Below are 16,813 nucleotides of genomic sequence, written 5' to 3' on the forward strand. Positions count from 1 at the left end.
CCAGCGCCCCATGTGGTAGTAACAGTGTTGGGGAAGTTACTTTACAGTAGTTCATCATGGCAGAAGTTCAAACGAACTACAGTTCTACCTCTGGAGAAATGGAGTTTGTAAAACTACAGCTAGAAAAGGTACTTTTAGCAGCTACTTTTTATTTTCAGTGTTAAATTGAGAATGTACATGTGGTGAATATGAAACCAAATATGAACATGGTTGGGGTGGCACATCGCTATCGGGGGTGGGGCTGGTGGGAGGGTTGTCCATGGTGGTGACGACCACACATCGTTAGTGATGATCGTACATCTGCGAAGCATTTGAGTGGTGCCAGGGCCAGCCAATCAGAGGCAGCGTTGGCTGTGATGTCATGACATGATCATCCCTTCAAAGACATTCAGGATGAAATAATAAGAGACTGTCTGTGTTCAGTGGTAAAATACAGTTTATATTACAAAAAAATACATCTTAAAAAACCCCTTAATTTTATATTGTTGCTCAGAATTGTAGTTTGTATATTGAATAGTTAACCCATAAAGACCCCGTGTTATTTTTGTGTCAGTTCTCAAATATTTTTTTCTCTATTTTTAACCTTTCTTAACTAATTTATCACCTTTTACTCTAATGTGATCCTCTGTATTTTGCATTTTTAAGCAAAAATCAGGTCTTTTCCTATATTCAATGTACTGATTATGTTGATGTTTATTAAAGCTCAAATTAAAGTTGAGGATTATCATATCCAAAACAAAGAAATCTGAACAAAAAGATCAGTTTTTATGCAAAATATATCATTAACTGAGCATAAAATAAGTGTGTCCATCCACTGTCACTGATCCAACTCCATGGGTTTTACTGGTGAATCAATGTTGTAGAAGAAGACAGTGTTTCCACGGTAACTATGGAGCCTCTGAACATCCAAATGGGTCATATCTGATGACCATGAAAAGATGAAGAATTGTATTTTACACCAATTATTTACATGTATTGATAGATTAGTGACTCAACAGGTATTAAACCGTTTAGATCAGTAGATGGTTTTGGTCGCCGGTGGACGTTTGGGTCTTTATGAGTTAAACGACAAAAAAAAGGATCCTAAAAGTACTTGAACTACTTGATGCGGCACAAAATATAATGTAGTTGAACTACCAGGAAGTTACAGTAAAATCTAGTTGAACTACATGTATGTGAAGTCTCTCCACCACTGGGTCATCAGGTGTTTACTCTGAATCCAAATGTCCAGTATTAAAGTCCAGACTCTGCTGTTCTCCACCTGGTCCTGGTGATAAGTCTTTATATCCTTCAGTAACTCAAGTATCATCACTGCTTGTGTATATTTGATCTTCATATTAAACTCTCATGCAGAACGTTAATAAACCCTTTTATCTTCTATATGTAATGAAAGATAAACAGTCAATAAACCTTTCATTACACTGATGTTGGTGTTGGTTTTGTCTTTGTTTTCAGGTTCACATCGGTTACCTCCCCAACAAGAGAGTTCTGGGTCTCAGCAAGTTGGCCAGGTGAGGAAACCTGTCTGTGGGTTTTCAGGTTTTATTCTCAACCAGACTTTTTACCTACACAGGACTGAAGTTGTTCCGTAACATATGAAGTGAACGTCTTGAGGCCGCCATACACTGTGTGATTTTAGAGACGATTTCTCACTTGTGTGACTCTTTCTGGGATGGGGCCAGATGTGCCTCTGATTGTGTGTGGTGCTTCGTCCAGTGTACATGGGGTAAGGAGAAGCCATTAACACCTCACGACCACCTCACGATCAGCAATCGTGTGTTCGCAAGGAAAACGGAGCTGTTTGAAATCCTGCTCGTTCCTTGTGAGGGTATCGCACTGTCAAAGCAGTGCCACGAGCCCATGTTCCTCAAATTCTCACACTGTGCATGCGCGAACACAGAAGCGTACAGTAGCGTACAAGCTACAGTAGCTGGCTATTGGCCTAGTGCAGTTTAGCTGTTGCAGTTTACCTCTAGTTTCGTTTGCTGTAGGATTGACAGCCCATACTGTCCACGTCTGGCCAACCAATCCCTGTGTTCTGTCGAGTTGAGCTGCTCCGTCAAAGTAAGCTACCAGTAGCTTATATCGACAGCGACGTCTATCGATTGACGCTACCCCGTCAAAACATGCTACCTTACGTTTTGACACGCCTATTTAAAAATGAAATAATGCTTCGACTGTAGAAAAACACCATTATTTACTTATTCATCTGAATATGGGTAGAGGAAGCTCATTTCGACAGGCTTATAACTTCTATTAAATAAAGCTCCTACTATAGAAACACCATTATTTGCGTTATTATCATCTCACTTCAGTATTCTACGTCTATCCTTCGTGCACATGTAATTGCTTACAGGAACTGTTAACATAGATTTAGTCAGTTAAATGGTAGGCTACCATTATTGGCATCTGTTGAACTAACTTAAACAACAATCTAAACGCCATTAACACCCACTTGACCCATGTACTTAACGCTATATCATACAATGAGAACTTCCTTACGCTATTATCATCTAACGTCCATATTCTACGTCTATCTTTTGTGCACATAATTGCTTCCATGCTAACTGCTAAAAAGGAACTATAAAAGAAATATACTTACAAAATATGACTCACTTCTGCCTGGGGTAGCACAAATTGATGGGCATTTAAACTGTGCAAACACTTAGGGGCACGTGCATGCTCAGTAGCGCTAGGTAGCTCAACTCGACAGGTAGGGTGGCTCGACAGGACACCTGCACCAAACGCATCATTGTCTTTTCTTCTTTTTTGATTCCTCACAGATAATGGCACATATTGCCAAAGCAGCTCATTGGTTTTTGTTTAACACTACCATTTCTTGACTCACACCAATACACAATCGTTTATGCACTTTTACGGATTCCTTGGTATTTTAACGTATTTCCGGATACAACACTGGAACGTGTGGTGCATCCTCTGGTGTATGGTCCTACAGTGTGAGCAGTCAGGTCGCATACGAGCATCGGTCCGTACAGTGAGAAAACGTGAATCGTTAGCCTGACTTTACGATTGATTCGCACAGTTTGAGATGGAGCTACATGCAACGATCGAAATAATCGCACAGTGTATGGCCGCTTTAACAGTAACTTCAGTTTATGATCATATGTTCGTCAACTGTTTCTGCTGATATTTGGCCACGTCCACATTGATATATTTTTTCCCAAAATTGCTAAACACTGTAGTAAAAATCAACCAAGAACAACAAATTTAGCATCAGATGGATCTTTGTAATGTTTTAGTCCAGATCTATGGAGCATATATTGGATCTTCTTTGGTTTATTTTGTTGTTTTTGTTTTGTTGTGTTGACTGATTTTCAGCTTTTGTTGTTTGCTACGTCGTCTTGGTCGTCATCATTGTCTTCATTAGCAATTTCTTCAAATGTCTTCTACAATGAAACTACTGATCAGATTCATTTCAAATTTTATATGTATCTTCCTTGGGACAATGTCTACAGTGTTTGGTCTCAGTTTTAAGAAATTTAGGTTTTGTATTTTTTGAGGAGTTTTTGAAAAAAATGTGCCTTTCCATATATTGGTTCATATTTTGATGGTTTATAACATGTAAATGGTCACAGATATCAATATAGTTACTATTGAGTGCTGATAGAAGTCAAATATGGACTTTCATTTGGGTCCATGACCTTTGACCTTGAGTGACCTTGAAGGGTCAAACATAAGGTCACCAGTGTCTAGATTTCAACAATATTCTTTTCTGAAACTACTGATCTGATTCATTTCAAATGTTATGTTTCTTCCTTGCGACAATGTCTACACAGTTTCTCCTCAGATTTGATATATTTTGATTTTTGAATTTTTGACGAATTCTTAAAATATTAAAAATTTGCCTTTACTTATAATTGTGCATATTTTGATGGTTTATAACATGTAAATGGTTAGAGATATTAATATAGTTCCTACTGATCACTGATAGAAGCCATATATGGACTTTGAATTAGCTGAGTTCTCCTCCAGTGAAAGTTCCAGTATTTTAGCTTAGCAGCCGAAAGACCATGAGTTATTGTGAAGGCACTGTGTCTTCTTCATCATCATCTTCTTCTTCATCGTCATGTTTGTCATCGTCATCTCCATTATTGTCTTTGTTGTCGTCAGTGTCTCCGTTGGCAATTTCTTCAAACATCTTCTTCTCTGAAACTACTAATCAGATACATTTCATATTTTATTTGTATATTCCTTGGGACAAAGTCTACAAAATTTGTGCACAGTCTTCAAAAATTTTGCTTTTCAGATTTGTTATGAATTTTTTAAATATTAAACATGTGCCTTTCCTTCTAATGGTCCATATTTTGATGGTTTATAACATGTAAATGGTTACAGATATCAGTCTAGTTCCTACTGGTCACTGATAGAAGTCATATTTGGACTTTGATTGAATTAGGTGAGTTCTCCTACAGTGAAAGTCCCGCCCACTTCTATAGTTAGATTGATCTGCATCCAGACCACAGGACTGGAACGTAGAACACAACCTGACAACCTCACACATTCAACTGAGGATTGATTCACACAGAACATGATGCTGACACACAGGGACACTGGAACTGTTTTTGTCATTTACACTGTTTTTGTCTGGTTTCATCCTTAGCATCTTTTTTTTTTTTTTTGTACATGCATTTCATATGGTTTTTACAGACTTCATTCAGGATCAAAAATCAGACTTTAAACCCCTTTTTTTAAAATTTCACATTGATTTGATTTGATTTAGATTTTGTTTGTTTATTTCAAGCATTTACAGAATACATGCAAATTCGTAATTCCAAAATCATTCATCTATACTCGAAAAGGAGTGGGAAGAAGAAAAACTTATTTTAATCCCACCCCCATTCTCATCATCAAATAACTGAACATAATAACATTTTAAATACTCACTCCTGTCCTTTGACTTCAAGCCAGAACAATGAACAAAATAGGCCTAAACCAAATTAGAATCAACTCATTTGACAGTATTTACATTGTATAACCAAAATGTGTGTGAAAAATAGAAATAAAGTATATTCCTGGTGGTGTTACCACAGGGAACTGTTAACAGTCAACCTACATTATAATAATTACATACCAACAATGGTAGAAATAAAAAACTACAATACCACAAGTGGTAAAAAACAGCAATAATTACATACCAACTATGGTAAGAAAAAAAACAAAAAACTACAATACCACTAATGGTAAAAGGCAGCACATCCCAACAATGGTAAGAACAATACCAGATGGTATCGGACAACACATACCAACTAGATGAGGAATTCAACTCGACATGATATTTATCAATACTGAGTGATATGAAAATGATTATTGTTTCAGCTGTCTCCATAGTTACGCGTATAACATCTGGACACCGTGCTGTTATTTCCATCCATCCAGTTATTATGAACGTGGGTCGACGCGGCGGCGGCTTCAGGGTTAAGGTTAGAATAAGGTGAGGTGGAGTGTGAAGTGTTTGAGTGGATGACATGGATGTGTGTGTTTAAGCTGATTATTAAAGCGCGTTTGTGTGTACTAGCGTAGAATCTGATCCCGCTGACCCCAATAGCTTCAGCTTATCAACCCGTCAGCTTATTAACATCGTACACTCACAGTGATGGCAACAGGTGGAGAAACAACACTTTGTTCTAAAATGTGAGCTGGTTATGTCTGCCAACAGAAAAACCATGACACAAAACATCAGACGACTGAGATTCTGCAGGTTTTTATGATGTTTTCAGCAGGTGGACGTTAGAACGACAGGATCAAACATGCATTAACGCAGAAAGATAAGACGACAACAACAAACAAGGGGAATTATACCAATAAAAAATGAAAACTACATGTTCCATTAGATGTGTCCATTATCCAAACATCATAAACTGTCCGTTCACTGCTCTTATTCTGTGTTTTTTTTTATTTACCAATGTTTGTCTGTTAGAAGTCTAGCTGCTGCGATTCTAGCCAATGGCCCAATTTTTTTATTTATTTATTTTATTTTATTTACTTTTTTAGGCTTTTGTGCTGCCTTTTTTTCTTTTTTTTCTTTTAAATTACACATTTACATAAACATGTACTTAGACATAAAAAAAAAACAACAACAACACACGGACACAATACGAAAAAAAAAAAAAATTATAACAAACCTATTAAACACAAAAAAAGAAGAAAAAAAACACCCCCCCCCCAAAAAAAAAAAAAAAAAACCCAATAATATTATCTAAAATTAAAATTAATATGATCAACTCCTCTTTACAATGCTCAGGGCTGATTAAGAGTTAATATAACGAATATTAACAACAAATTTCTCCGTCAAAAGGACATAGGCGACAGCAGGACACTCTTGTTGACAGTGGAGAAAAAAGGATTCCATCGTTGATAAAACAAATTAATTTGTCCACAAACAGAGAACTCAATCATTTTACTTAATCCTTTTATTTAGTATTTTTTATGGGTGATTACATTTAAACTGTTGTAATTCTGGGGCACAATCGGTAAAAAAAAATTCCAAGATTCACAGAAAAAACAGTTGGAAAGTTCAGAGGTTAAGATTGCAATTAACCAAACAAATAAAAAACTACATGTTATATAATCAAGTTCAGTAAGTGCAAATAGTAATAAAATGCATAAGAGGAAATTAGTTTAGACTCATTCTGTTGATGAAGCCAATGAACTTGATCATTTTACAAATCGAGTTTGTATTCATTTATATCCATAAATGTGATTTTTGTGTGGTCGCTGTGGCCTTGACCTTTAATTTTTAACCTTTAACCTCTGGTAACCCAAATCTGGACGGGCTGCCAAATAGACCCCCATATTAAAATGACGAACTTTTACAGAAGAAATAAACATGTTTACAGCCAATACAAGAAATAGTTATGGTTGTTGTAGATGATTTCCTCTGTGACGATGGTAGAGGATGTGAATTTATATAAATATGACTCACCTGTTTAGATTAATAATAGGACAAAACGTTCTTTATAAGGGTTAGGGTTAGCATTAGCTTGTCTGTTGAGTCTGACATTCAGAGCTCTAGTTTATTGAATAAATCCTATTTTTCTGATGTATTTGTGTTTAAGTTTGTTCCATTAATCAGACCGTCAGAGGATTCTGTCATGAAGTTCACTGGAGATTCATTCCAACACCCAGAGGAACTTAGCTGCATTAGCTGGTGTTAGCATTAATATGTATTGAATTCTATGGTCTGTGCTAGCCGCTAATTAGCTCAGGTAGCTGTTATTAGTGTGTTTGTACATTTATACTGTTATCAACACAACTGTATGTGTAAACATTTATGAAGGATCTGAAATGACCTGATGGGATTTATTATGACACTGTTAGTGGATGTGGGTGGGGTTTATTATGATACTGTTAGTGGATGTGGGTGGGGTTTATTATGATACTGTTAGCGGATGTGGGTGGGGTTTATTATGGTACTATAGTGGATGTGGGTGGGGTGTATTATGACACTGGTCGCGGATGTGGGTGGGGTTTACTATGATACTATAGTGGATGTGGGCGGGGTTTATTATGACGCTGCTAGTGGATGTGGGCGTTGTTTATTATGACACTGGTAGTGGATGTGGGCGGGGTTTATTATGACACTGGTCGTGGATGTGGGTGGGGTTTATTATGATACTATAGTGGATGTGGGCGGGGTTTATTATGACACTGGTCGTGGATGTGGGTGGGGTTTATTATGATACTATAGTGGATGTGGGCGGGGTTTATTATGATACTATAGTGGATGTGGGTGGGGTTTATTATGACACTGGTAGTGGATGTGGGCGGGGTTTATTATGACACTGGTCGTGGATGTGGGTGGGGTTTATTATGATACTGTTAGTGGATGTGGGTGGGGTTTATTATGATACTGTAGTGGATGTGGGTGGGGTTTATTATGATACTGTTAGTGGATGTGGGCAGGGTATATTATGATACTGTAGTGGATGTGGGCGGGGTTTATTATGATACTATAGTGGATGTGGGTGGGGTTTATTATGATACTGTAGTGGATGTGGGTGGGGTTTATTATGATACTGTTAGTGGATGTGGGCGGGGTATATTATGATACTGGTAGTGGATGTGGGCGGGGTTTATTATGATATTTTTAGTGGATGTGGGTGGGGTTTATTATGATATTATAGTGGATGTGTGTGGGGTTTATTATGATACTGTTAGTGGATGTGGGTGGGGTATATTATGATACTGGTAGTGGATGTGGGCGGGGTTTATTATGATATTTGTAGTGGATGTGGGTGGGGTTTATTATGATACTGTAGTGGATGTGGGCAGGGTATATTATGATACTGTAGTGGATGTGGGCGGGGTTTATTATGATACTATAGTGGATGTGGGTGGGGTTTATTATGATACTGTAGTGGATGTGGGTGGGGTTTATTATGATACTGTTAGTGGATGTGGGCGGGGTATATTATGATACTGGTAGTGGATGTGGGCGGGGTTTATTATGATATTTTTAGTGGATGTGGGTGGGGTTTATTATGATATTATAGTGGATGTGTGTGGGGTTTATTATGATACTGTTAGTGGATGTGGGTGGGGTATATTATGATACTGGTAGTGGATGTGGGCGGGGTTTATTATGATATTTGTAGTGGATGTGGGTGGGGTTTATTATGATACTGTAGTGGATGTGGATGGGGTTTGATATGATACTGTTAGCAGATGTGGGTGGGGTTTATTATGATGTTATAGTGGATGTGGGTGGGGTTTATTATGATACTATAGTGGATGTGGGCGGGGTTTATTATGATACTGTAGTGGATGTGGGTGGGGTTTATTATGATATTTTTAGTGGATGTGGGTGGGGTTTATTATGATATTATAGTGGATGTGGGTGGGGTTTATTATGATATTATAGTGGATGTGGGTGGGGTTTATTATGATATTGTAGTGGATGTGGGTGGGTTTATTACGACACTGTAGTGGATGTGGGCGGGGTTTATTATGATACTGTAGTGGATGTGGGCGGGGTTTATTATGATGTTGTAGTGGATGTGGGCGGGTTTATTATGATACTGGTAGGGGATGTGGGCGGGGTTTTCATCCCCTGTCTTCTCCAGCTCCACCTACTTATTTCCATTAACAATAAGACAGTCATGTCATGGCCTCAGAATTACAGTTCACAAACCAGCAGACGACCTTATGGAAGGTTTTAACCCTTATTTATACACTGTACATATTTGCACACCAGCATGTTTAATCATAGATACATGTCAACACTTCCAAATGTGTTTGACAACAGTATTGTCCACTTTATGGGATGTTTCAACACACTGATAATAGATACATCCAACTCCACGTTGGCGCTTCAGTGTAGAACAGAAATAAACTAAATAAATCCAAACACTATAAATAAAACGGTATAAATGACAAAAAGGTCAAATAAGGAGTTTCTTAGTTAAAGTCTCCGATCTTCAGGGATGGTCTGCTCTGACATTTACTCAGAGGTGAAAGGTCAGATTTGTCCAAACTAGTTTTAATCAGAGTAGAGCATGAGTCGAAGGTGACGCCAGGTCAGATCATAAACATCTCATGGACGGAACGACCTCCTGAGTCCACATTTAAACACAGTAGGAGACAGTAAAGGATCAGCTGCTCAGTGTTAGGACACTGGAAATACATCCTACATGTCTGAAATGAACTACAGTTGAACTCTGAACTAAGACTCCAAATACCACAGATGAAGATTCAACCTGTGGACACTGTGAAAAAGACTGTTGTCCAGCCTGTGGACACCGTGGATAAGACTGTCCATAGGTGTTGTCCAACCTGTGGAAAAGATTTTCCATGTTGGAAAGAAACTGTAAAAGATTTTATGACTTAAAACACTATTTGTGGACGACAGAAACAAACATTGTTTTTCTAAGTATCTGCATTAATGTGAACAGAGGTTTTGTTCTTTATTGAATTTTTGTCTTCTTTTATTTCTGTTCATTATTTTTTTCTTTCTTTTGGAGCGTGTCCTCGTCCATTTGGTTGATGGGATGTAGCTACTTCCTGGTATCATCAGCCAATAGACTTGAAACTAGCATCAGTCTGTTGTCCAATCCGACCGTCCCACACATTTAGGTTGATCACAGATTGTGTCCAAACATACGCCTGTTTTCACTGTTTAGAGGCTGTCAGTGTTCCTGTATTTTGTCTTAGCAGCCGATAGACCATGAGTTCTTGTGAAAACGCTGTGGCTTCTTCTTCATCATCTTCTTCTTCTTCGTTGTCATGTTTGTTGTCTTCATTTCTGTCGTCTTCGTTGTCATCAGTGTCTTCATTGGCAATTTCTTCAAACATCTTCTATGAGGAAACTACTGATCAGATTCATTTCATATTTTATATGTATCTTCCTTGGGACAAAGTCTACAAAATTTTTTCACATTTTTCAGAAATTTTTACAAAAAAAAAAATTTAAATATGCCTTTCCTTCTAGTGGTCCGTATTTTGATGGTTTATAACATGGGGACTGATTCACATAGAACAGACGCTGGCGTACAGGGACACTGGAACTGTTTTTTCAGTTTTGCTTCAAGTTCTGGCTGAGATCCACTTGAATGTGCATTTATCTCCTGGAGGATCCTCAGAACCTTATCCATCTGACATTAATCATCGGCCACTATCAGCGCTAAACTCCAGTCAGCTGATTAATCTGTTTTTATCCGACTGGAACGGTTTAGTTCAAAACAGTGTCGACTAATGATCACTAATAAGAAACATGTTGGTTTTATTGTTGAATATTCTTTTTCTTCTCTCCTCAGGATTGTGGAAATCTACAGCCGTCGATTACAAGGTACAGAGGAACTGTCATGTTTCCAGTGTTTTCATCCAGTGGCGGTTTTATTCGACTGAACTTTATCTACAGAGCCCTTTAAAAACAGCACAGTTGGCCAAAGTGCTGCACTCAGACATCAAAACAAATAAAACCAAATTGTGTCGTTGTGTTTGTTCTGGTCTCAGTTCAGGAGAGGTTGACCAAACAAATCGCCGTGGCGATCACTGAGGCCCTGCAGCCAACCGGTGTGGGTGTGGTCATCGAGGCAACGTATGTAAAGTCTGCACGTGCACACGACATAAATACACACCGGTGTGTTTTCACTGTTTCACAAATTTGTGCACAGTCAGTCCACACTGTGATGAACTTTTAAACCAGTACTTTTGTTCAGTTTTTCTTTCTTGTAAATTCACCCCCTTTATAGAAGAGAATATGTGACTTTTCTTGAACTTTTTTCTTGTAAACTCATGATTTTTTTGTTGTTGCAAATTTACGACTTTAACCCATAAAAACCCAAACATCTATCACCAACCAAAACCATTTACTGAACGAAACTGTTAAACACCTGTTGATCCACTACTCTTATCAATCCATGTCATAATTGGTGTAAAATACAGTTCTTCAGCTTTTCATGGTCATCAGATATGACCCATTTGGACGTTAAGAGGCTCCGTAGTTACCGTGGAAACACCGTCATCTTCTACAACATTGATTCACCAGTAAAACCAATGGAGTTGGATCAATGACAGTGGATGGACACACTGGGTTTATGTTCAGTTAATGATGTGTTTTACTGAAAAAGTAACTTTTTCTTCAGTTTTCTCTGTTTTTGATTTAATAACCCTTAACTTTAGTCTGAGCTTTAATGAACATCTACACGATCAGTGAATTAACTAAAGAAAAAACATGATTTGCAGTGGAAAAAAATGCAAGATACAGACAATAATATAATAATAAATGGTGATAAATTATTCAACAAAGGTTAAATCTACAGAAAAATTCATTTGTGAACTGCCTCAAAGTGGCACTGGGTCTTTCTGGGTTAATTCACTGATCATGTAGATGTTCATTAAAGCTCAGATTAAAGTTGAGGGTTATTATATCAGAAACAGAGAAAACTGAAGAAAAGGGGACTTTTTCAGTCCAGTCTCTCATTAACTGAACATAAACCCAGTGTGTCCATCCACTGTCATTGATCCAACTCCATGGGTTTTACTGGTGAACCAATGTTGTAGAAGATGACGGTGTTTCCACGGTAACTACAGAACCTCTGAACATCCAAATGGGTCATATTTGATGAACATGAAAAGATGAAGAACTATATTTTACACCAATTATTTACATGTTATGATAGGATTAATGGATAAACAGGTATTAGACAGTTTAGATCAGTCGATGGTTTTGGTCGACTGGTGGATGTTTGGGTCTTTATGGGTTAAATTCAGGAAAATACATGATTTATACTGATAAGATACAAAATGCAGGGGATAATGTTGTAAGAAATGGTGATAAATCAGTTAAGAAAGATTAAATATAGAGTAGATATCACTAAGGAAATGACAGTGGGCCTTTATCCTCCTGAGACCCAAGAAAGTGGAAAATTTTACCTTTTTTATATGAAACAGTTGTCTTGATTGGAAACTGCATGATGCAACAGTTTTTTGAGATACATTTTTAGACTAATTTTTATTTCTCTTTATTTTTTAATGGAATGTCCTTTGCGATGGACCACACTTTTTCCAGTAAAACTGTCAAACATTTGCCCCCTACAGAGGACATAAATGCATTGCTGGGTCTCAAGAGGTTATGGGTTCATTTCTTGTGCATGTGTCTGTTTGTTTGTCTTTACATTTCAAAGCCATCAGAGCAGATTCACTGAAGCAGAGTTCAGCTGAATCCTCTTGTTTCGCTTTCAGGCACATGTGTATGGTGATGCGCGGCGTTCAGAAGATGAACAGTAAAACCGTCACCAGCACCATGTTGGGAGTTTTCAGGGAAGATCCCAAAACCCGAGACGAGTTTCTGACCCTGATCCGGAGCTGAGGACCCTGGTCCTGGTGGTGGCCATCCTCCTCCTGTTGCCTGGGGTTACCTCCTCCTGCCGGTCCAGCGGCCGGTCACCCTCAGTGTGTGTGTTTTCAGTCTGAGTGTGAATGAGTGTGTGTTTTTCTGTTTTTCTTTGCTGTTCTCGGTGGTTTTTCTGGTCAGAGTTTGGAGCCTTCACCTCTGTGTGGGGACGTTGACACTGTTTGTTCCACATGGACAGACAGACTTTAGCCGTTTGTCCACGAGTTTCCTGTGTGAGCGTTAGTCAAACATCAGACTGAACAGGAACCGTCCCTGATAAACCAACCCCATCAGGTCCTTCTGGTCTCAGCTCCACATGACCTGACATCAGGTTTTTGTAGCTGCTTCGTGCTTCTCAGGTGGATCGGGTTGGATTTATGTCGGGTTCAGACGCCGATAAAAGGTCAGAAACTCAGAGACTTTACAAAACAAACAGCGTCAACAACACAGGCTTTGTCCCTGTGTCCTAGACTGAGGTCTGGAGGGCTTCATGGGTTTTCTACGTTTCCATCTTTTTTTTTTTTGTGTGTTGTTTTTAAACAGAAGTGTCCATACAGAGAGGTGAATTAAGCTCCGCCCCTTCCACTGTGTCCCAACTTTAGACGAAGTGTGACACTGATGACAATGGCAAACCAATTATTCATGTTTTGATCCTGTTTTTTTTGCGTCTCCATTTACACATATGATGTTTGAAGATTTAAAACGTACTTTTATGAGGCAAGAAAGTCACAATTTGTTAAAACAAACAAACATTCAGTTAACTGTTAAACAGTTCAGTATCACATATGATACATGTCAACAGCAAAATGACAGGTGTTAAAGTGTTAAAGTGTTAAAGAGGTTTAATGGATCCAATCTGGTTTAATGGATCCAGTCTGGTTTAATGGATCTGGTCTGGTTTAATGGTTCCAGTCTGGTTTAATGGATCCAGTGTAGTTTAATGGATCTGGTCTGGTTAAACGGATCTGGTCTAGTTTAATGGTTCGGGTCTGGTTTAATGGATCCGGTCTGGTTTAATGGATCTGGTCTAGTTTAATGGCTCTGGTCTGGTTAAACGGATCTGGTCTAATTTAATGGTTCTGGTCTGGTTTAACAGTTCCAGTCTGGTTCATTGGATCCGGACTGGTTTAATGGATCCCGTCTGGTTTAATGGTTCCAGCCAGGTTTAATGGATCTGGTCTGCTTTGAAGGTTTGAGTCCAGTTTAAACGTTCCAATCTAGTTTAATGGTTCCAGTCTGGTTTAATGGATCCAGTCTGGTTTAATTGATCTGGTCTGGTTTAATGGATCTGGTCTAGTTCAATGGTTCTGGTCTGTTTTAACAGTTCCAGTCTGGTTTATTGGATCTGGTCTGGTTTAATGGATCCGGTCTAGTTTAATGGATCTGGTCTGGTTAAACGGATCTGGTCTAGTTCAATGGTTCTGGTCTGTTTTAACAGTTCCAGTCTGGTTTATTGGATCTGGTCTGGTTTAATGGATCCGGTCTGGTTTAATGGATCCGGTCTGGTTTAATGGTTCTGGTCTAGTTTAATGGATCTTGTCTGGTTTAATGGTTCTGGTCTGGTTTAATGGATCTGGTCTGGTTTAATGGATCTGGTCTGGTTTAATGGATCTGGTGTGGTTTAATGGTTCCATCTTCAGACTCTGACCAGATTGTGGACAGACACCGTTACCATGACGACGCCTCCATAACTTCCAGGTGTGTTTTCTTTATATTTACAATTTTTTTTCTGATAATTCAAGGTTTTTTCAACAAACTCAGACTTTATTCACTTGTAAAATTCTTTAAATTGACAAACATCTTGTGTGTAAATGAGGCAGAAGTCTGGTCTCTTATCTTTGACTGGACTGATTTTTTTTTTTTCTGAAATAAGGTCCCATTGGTAGTAATTAGCGCTCGGTGGCTAATTAGCAGGTGAACTGACAGACACATGCTCTGTTCATAAAGTTAGAATAACATATTTTTACCTGTTCTCGTGACATAATTGTATTAATGTGATTCATTGTTACAGATAAAGTGTGACTGGGACTCATTATGTAATAATTACACCTGGTCCAAAGTGATTAAATAGGAATGAAAAGAGAAATGAGTCTGAAAACAGAATAATTCCAACTTAATGGGCAGCAGTGTATTATTATATTAAATTACAGACTGTATGAAATGGCTTTAATCACCTGGACAAAAATGTTGAAAATACATGCATTTTTTTTTTTTATTGTTGCACGTGATGAAAATCAAAAATAAAGATGAAAAACAAGTTTTAACCCCGATACTTAAAACTAACTTGGGAAATACTGAGCCCCACATAATAAAGAAAGTGTAGGTGTTTTTAGGACTGAGCTACCTCTGTGTAGCAGATACAAATCTGCTCTGAAACTCATTTTTCACAACCACTTGTTTTTTACAATAGATATTCTGATTGTTTACAGCAGAAAATATCATAAAAAGTCAAACTTGAAAGTCTTAAAACCTTACAAATACAACAACTCTGTGTTTTTTCATGTATTCTTAGTGAAAGTCACTAAACCTTCCTCTTTATTTCCTTATATTGTAGAAGACGTAGATAACTCAGCGCTGATCATAAAAATAAAAAAAACTAGATTTGTTTTACTCTTTGACAGCAGATGGTGGTTGTGGAGAATCCGCCCCAGATGCAGACCGCAGATTAAAAGCTGCACTCAAATATAAAGCCACTATTTTTCTCATTTTTCCAGTGGATTTTTGTCTTATCGTGCCGTCCTGTCAAAGGTCCGGCCTCTTTGTGCCAGTTTGCCTCTCGTATAAAACCAAAAAAATAGATGAATCAGATAAAAACAGCTTGACGGCAGAGCTCAGATCTGAAGGTTTTCGTGTCAGAGGCAGATATAGTGTGTGTGATGCAGCAGATGAGACGACTAAGTGTGAAACTACAGGTTTTTTTGTCACTTTCTTTGCGTTTCCACACATCGTCGTGTCCCCAGACTGACTTAAGGAGGTTTTAACCGATGTAACAGACCAAAGTTTAGGGTTAAAGTGACCAATTCCAGATTATACCCCCATGATATCAGTAGTATTGAGTGACAGACACAAGAATGACTTCAGTTTTCAACATTTTATTGGAGATAAGTTAAGTGAGAACTCCAAACCATTACTTTTATTACTTCCATCAGTAGAAATATTAGACTTCCACACAGACTAAACATTACTACCACACTTCTCAGTAGTGTTTACACCTTAAAATAAAAGCAGATTAAAAACAAATGCAATTGGAACATAATGGTCAATTATTTTGACTGTTCATTATAATAAAAGTCAGAACATCCTGAAACTTCAGGTTCTAAGACTAGTACGTCCTCACAACAATATAAATGTTCAAACACTGATAACAGAATAGAATAGAATAGAATAGAATATCTTTATTGTCATTGTAAAAAATGCAACAAAATTGTAAGTGTCATCAAATCTGTGCATCATATAGGGTATAGTTTGGCCTCTCTTCTATTCTATTCTATTCTATTCTATTCTATTCTATTCTATTCTATTCTATTCTATTCTATTCTGATAAGATAAGATAAGATAAGATAAGATAAGATAAGATAAGATAAGATAAGATAAGATAAGATAAGATAAGATAAGATAAGATAAGATAAGATAAGATGTGGAGTGATGGAGCCCCTCCCACATATTTCTCCCATTATAAGTAAATGGGAAGATTTTAAAAAATCATAAACAATTTGAACTTTGACCTACTTTTCCCGAAATGTAATGACATCTATTGTGAGTCACTGGTAATCTATAAACCCAGTTTGGTATGAATTCAACCAACAGTTTTCTTGCTAAAGTGTGAACAAACAAACAAACAAACAAACTGAACCAAAAACAATACAGCTGGCCTCCTCTTCATGGGGCGGGGTAAGAAGATGAGGTAAGATTTTATTTATCCCACCGTGCGGAAATTTCACAGTTAACAGCAACAACAAA

At 37.8% G+C, this 16,813-nt stretch overlaps 1 protein-coding gene across 1 annotated transcript in view; it reads left to right on the top strand.

Moving 5' to 3' along the window:
• The window catches only part of LOC115415321 (GTP cyclohydrolase 1-like), a 51,377-nt gene extending 35,391 nt beyond the window's left edge, over positions 1–15,986 (top strand). The window contains exons 3-6 of the mRNA XM_030128852.1: positions 1,456–1,511; positions 10,773–10,804; positions 10,972–11,056; positions 12,703–15,986. Coding sequence (XP_029984712.1) covers positions 1,456–1,511; positions 10,773–10,804; positions 10,972–11,056; positions 12,703–12,829 — 300 coding nt within the window. The 3' untranslated portion in view covers positions 12,830–15,986. The remainder of the gene's footprint in view (positions 1–1,455; positions 1,512–10,772; positions 10,805–10,971; positions 11,057–12,702) is intronic.
• The last annotated feature ends 827 nt before the right edge of the window (positions 15,987–16,813 follow it).

The sequence above is a fragment of the Sphaeramia orbicularis genome, chromosome 3 (genome assembly GCF_902148855.1).
Source record: "Sphaeramia orbicularis chromosome 3, fSphaOr1.1, whole genome shotgun sequence".
Lineage (NCBI taxonomy): Eukaryota > Metazoa > Chordata > Actinopteri > Kurtiformes > Apogonidae > Sphaeramia > Sphaeramia orbicularis.